At 40.4% G+C, this 5,290-nt stretch overlaps 1 protein-coding gene across 1 annotated transcript; it reads left to right on the top strand.

Moving 5' to 3' along the window:
- Positions 1 to 759: 759 nt before the first annotated feature.
- LOC112091186 (receptor-like protein kinase FERONIA) lies at positions 760 to 3,620 on the top strand. Its single transcript, XM_024164161.1, has 3 exons — positions 760 to 1,893; positions 1,943 to 1,967; positions 2,254 to 3,620. The coding sequence occupies exons 1-3, from the start codon at positions 853 to 855 to the stop codon at positions 3,618 to 3,620; spliced, it is 2,433 nt and encodes an 810-aa protein (XP_024019929.1). The 5' UTR covers positions 760 to 852.
- Positions 3,621 to 5,290: the final 1,670 nt, after the last annotated feature.

Below are 5,290 nucleotides of genomic sequence, written 5' to 3'. Positions count from 1 at the left end.
CCAACCCACTCAACCCGACTATTAATTGGAGGAGTTTGGGTTGAGTTTTTCCTAATCCAAATTAAACCGAACTCACCTAATCTATTTATCTATATAAATAAATATTTTCCTATCTCATAATATATTTTTTTGTCTCATATTTTACATTATTTACTTGACAACCGATTATGTTTAACATTGTATGAGTATTTATTATTGTTTGTTTGTTGGTTTACAACTTATATATTTGAACTTGCTTTACATATATTTTATTTTTATATTGGTCTTTATACATTTTTTATTTTGGGTTGAATGATTAGCTTTATTTATTTTTTTATTTCTTATTTCTTTATTATGTTCAATCTGATAAACCCACCTAATCTACCCAATATTTAAATGAGTGGGTTGATTTTAAACTTTAGATTGATTGTATGGGTTAAATTTAAAATCAACTCACCCAAACTTAATTGGATGGGTTGAAAAATCTCAAAAACCCACCCAATGTTCACGCCTAGAATATTGTGTTTGTTTCTGTGTATTGTTATACTTATTTGAGAATAGTGATAATTCACACTCAATTAAAGTCATAATTTCCACCATCTCAAAAAATAAGTAATCAAAACTAGAATACCTATTTACTCTATATATATATGTGTGTGTATTAAAAAAAAAAAAAAAAAAAAAAAAAAAAAAAATCTATAGGAACATACGAAGTGTTTTGCACGTGATCTGATGATCAAATCGCGTCCTCGCTTTAATCTTCAATAACTCTACAAAGTTAAGCCCCCCAAAACCTTGGCTTGGTTATATAGATCATACAAGTTCTATTGTTCATATATCCTTGTGCTCTTGGCAAAAGCTTCCTTTACAAATATGGTTTCTTCCATAAAGAAACTCCTACTTATACTCGCCCTTATCTATTTCTCTTTCTACCATGACGCGATCATCATAACCATCGCCGATTCCACACCTGTTTATGTACCCAAAGAGAATATCGCCCTCAACTGTGGCTCACAGGAGGAGCGAACTGCACAAGATAACCGTACTTGGATTGCGGATCATGAAAAAGATTCTCGATATTCCCTCATAGAATCAGACGGACGAAACAAATCGAATATCTTCGAAGCCCGCTCACAATACACCGTCGAAGCGGTGCCGTACATGACCGCACGTGTGTCTCGATCCCAGTTCACCTACAGCTTCGGCCTCACCCCGGGTCCCAAATTCATCCGGCTACACTTTTATCCCACACAATATCGCGATCTGGGTGACTTTGATCCCACAAGCACCTTCTTTACTGTCAAAGCCGGACGCTACACTCTGCTGAAGAACTTCAGCGCGTATCTCAGCGCCGAATCCTTGCAACCGCGGGCTTTCATGAAGGAGTTCTGCGTATACGTGGGAGAGAATATGGAAAAACTCGATATAGCTTTTCTTCCCGAAAATCATGGTAATAGTACTTCCTACGTGTTTGTCAATGGAATCGAGATCATTGGCCAGGGGGCCAGTTTCCTCGACTACACCGACAAGGCGCTCCAGACACTTTACCGGTTGAACGTCGGCGGCAACGACATCTCGCCTGATCAAGACACTGGCATGTACAGGTTGTGGACCCGAGACTTTCCTTACTTCAAGAGCTTGGGCTTTGCCCCCTGTGACACGAAAAAGAAGCTGAAGTACACTTATATAGAAAATTACACTGCCCCTGATGATGTCTACCGAACCTCCATCACCATGGGAAACAACAGGACATACAACAACCTCCGCAACATCACCTGGAGGTTGCCCGTCGACTCCAGATTCTACTATCTGGTTAGGCTCCATTTCTGCGAGTTTGAAGACACATACCAGAAGCCCGAGGATAGGATGTTCCGAATCTATCTAGACAACCGCACGGCTGATCCTGCTTTTAATGTGAGACAATAAATGAAAAAGTGTTTCTTCATCGGGTTTCTATTCAAAGGGCATTTTCGGAATTCTAATTATGTGTAAATCCAAATTTACATTAAAAAGGCCAATTAACTAACATTTTTTAAATCTTGGCCTGTTTATTTTTATTCCTCTTTTATGTTGGTCTATTTTGCTCCTTCTCTCTCTTTTTTTTAGGGCCGGCAATTTCGGACACGACATGATGAAACGATATGAAAATGAGATGAGATAAATGGGTTTAGACCGCACGATTGTTAATTGGGTGGTTAACGGGCTGGCACGAATAATACGAAAATAAACGGGTTGGATTCGTGCCAGCCCGTTTAACACGCTTAACCCGTTTAGTCCTCGCGGGACCAAACCCTCCACTACAGGACTCTAAGGGATCCGACCAAACTCTGAATCCAAACACAGAAAATTCCAAGTCGAAGAAAACACTATTGGCCATTGCCTTAGGGAGTGGCGTTGCTGGCTTTGTTGTTCTACTGTCTATGGTGTTCTGTGTAGTTTTCTTGAGGCTACGGAAGGAGAAACGCTACCACGGTTCGTCCAAAAGAAGATCCAGCAGGTCGACGAAGACTTCCTCGGGGAGGCTTCCTGAGCAGGTTTGCCGTTGTTTCTCGCTTGCCGAGATCAAGATAGCGACCAACAAATGTGACCAAGCGTTGGTGATCGGCAGGGGAGGTTTCGGTTACGTCTACAAAGGTCATTTGGCCGACGAAGCGTCCACAGTTGTTGCAATCAAGCGGCTGAACAAGGGGTTATCGGGCCAAGGAGAGAAAGAGTTCGAAGCGGAGATTGAGATGTTATCTCAGCTCCGCCACGTCCATTTGGTCTCCCTCATAGGCTACTACGACGACGACGATGAGATGATCCTCGTCTACGACTACATGGCCAACGGGACTCTTCGAGACCATCTCTATGGCACGGACAACGACCCTCTCCCGTGGAAACAGCGTGGGCTGCACTACCTCCATTCAGAAGTGAAGAACACCGTCATCCACCGCGACGTCAAGACGACAAACATATTGTTGGACGAGAAGTGGGTGGCCAAAGTTGCCGATTTTGGATTGTCAAAACTCGGTCGCGGCGACAGCGCTGTTAGTACGGCGGTGAAGGGCACTTTTGGGTACATGGACCCGGAATACGCACAGAGCCGGCAACTGACGGACAAGTCCGACGTGTACTCTTTCGGTGTGGTTCTTTTCGAGGTGTTGTGTGCCCGTAAACCGGTGGATGTCAAACTCGAAGAGGATCAAAGAAACTTGGCACAATGGGCAAGGAAGTCCATAAAAGAAGGGAGGATTCAGAACATCATAGACCCGTACTTGATAGGCAAGATTGCGCCGGAGTGTTTGAAGAAGTTCGTGGAGGTGGCGGAGAGGTGCGTCCGAGATTATTGGAGTCAACGGCCCACGATGCATGAGGTGATGGAGAACTTGGAGTTTGTGTTGGAGCTGCAAGAGCAAGCGGACGCCACGCAGCTGGGGAATAATCCCGACGGGCTGTGTTCGTATCCGGAGAAGCTGTCGTTCCATCTGGTTGTGGATAACGGTGGGTTCGGAAACGACGTGTTGGGGTTGCGAAGTGGGGCCGGTGTTACCACCACGGTGGGGTCCAACACCGCCGAATCGGGCTTTCGTAGTCTGGACAGTGAAAGTGGCACCCTCGAAATATTCTCAGACGCCTCTATTTCCAAAACCCAAGAATGATTGAGAGAAGAAAAAGTGTTTGAAGAAAGGGATGCTTGATCACATCGTAGATGAGAATCTGAAGGGTCAGATTACGCCGGAGTGTTTGAAGGTGTATGGAAAAGTAGCAGATCGGTGCTTGAGAAGTGATAGAAAATGACGGCCCAAGATGGATGATGTGTTGAGGGCCCTTGAGTTTATACTGAGGCTGGAGGATGGTGCTGATGCAGCCGCGGAGGAGGGGATAGAAATTGGTGTGGAAAATAAGAGTGATGAGAACATTTCATGTTGGAGAGGTGGAGATCAATTGCTTGTGAGATCACAGTACAAAAATGTTGTGTTGCATTCTTGTCCAACGATATTATGGCCAAAAAGTAATTCTCAAAGAATGCTTTTGAGATTCTTTAGCGATAAGGCGGGGCTGAAATGGGCCACCCAATCTACATCCCGAGCTCTGATAGCTTTATGTTTCACGTGTTCGTGTACACTAAAGAACCATCATGGTGAGGGTCTAAATTAAAATAAAAAATATTCACGGCCATAAAATATGTTCCCTCATCTATGTGAACGTATAAAATATCCTTACCAATAAAAAATTTGCTCAATCTTCTTTTCTTTTCTTTTTCTCTATTTCTTAATTCAATTTCCAATTACTTCACATGCTGATGATATCGAATTAGATTATGGATTATTCAAAAAGTAGAACGAATAAGACAAGCTCTCAAAACAACCTAAAGAAAATTTAGAGGGATGTCTATTTATGGGACATAAAGATTTATACATATCTTTTAAAATCTATTTATGGGACATGAAGATTTATACATATCTTTTAAAACATTAAAAAAAATTTGTACTTACTTTCTTCTTTCATATATTAATTTAGGAGAATGACACAAAAAGAAAATTCACAAATTCCCTAATTTTCTGCCGAAAAAGAAAACATGAGCATGCATATTGTATTACTGGTTCCAGCTTCATTACATTTCATCAGGCAAATTAATTATTTATAAATCAAGGCTCCATTCGAATCAAACTCAAGTTTTTACTATAGTGTTTTCTCTCACAAAAAAAATTCATATTTAACTTTTTGTGTTTCAGTATTTTCTTTCACATAAATTCACTTTTCTACTCAAATTGAAAACTCGAACTAACGAAACAGCCCAAAAGTAAAACTTTGATTAGCTCTATTTTTTTATAATATTTTTCTCCCTATCCAGCTTAATTAATTACATTTGATTGGGTTGATTTATTATTTAAGGTAATTATGTTAAGTTTTAGTTTTGATCATCTTAATTATTTGAAGTAATTTGAGTTTTAACTTTTTTTCGCAATTTATCCTTTTTCCTTCTAGCTCTTACATGCCTGGTACTTTACGTCTTCCTCCAGTCCAGCAGTCTCTTTTCAATCCAAGAGTTGCATGACAAGAAAGCGCCTTCCGGTTAGCTTAAATTAGAGGACATTTGGTTGGAGGATTCAAACCATGTGATTCGAACTATTTTCGATTTACGTAAATTTTTTGTGAGAGAAAATACAGTAGCGAACCACGAATCATGATTCGAATTAGAGAACGAATTGTTGGGAATAGTGTCCTAAAAGCATGAGATGTAAAAGGATATTTATTATTTATTTAATAAAAGAGTTTATTCATCATTTTATGTGCATATATTTATGAATATTTTATAAAATTCCTT

Source organism: Morus notabilis, unplaced genomic scaffold, assembly GCF_000414095.1.
Source record: "Morus notabilis unplaced genomic scaffold, ASM41409v2 Scaffold97, whole genome shotgun sequence".
NCBI classification, from domain to species: Eukaryota; Viridiplantae; Streptophyta; class Magnoliopsida; order Rosales; family Moraceae; genus Morus; species Morus notabilis.
This window is presented reverse-complemented; position numbering and strand designations above follow the sequence as displayed.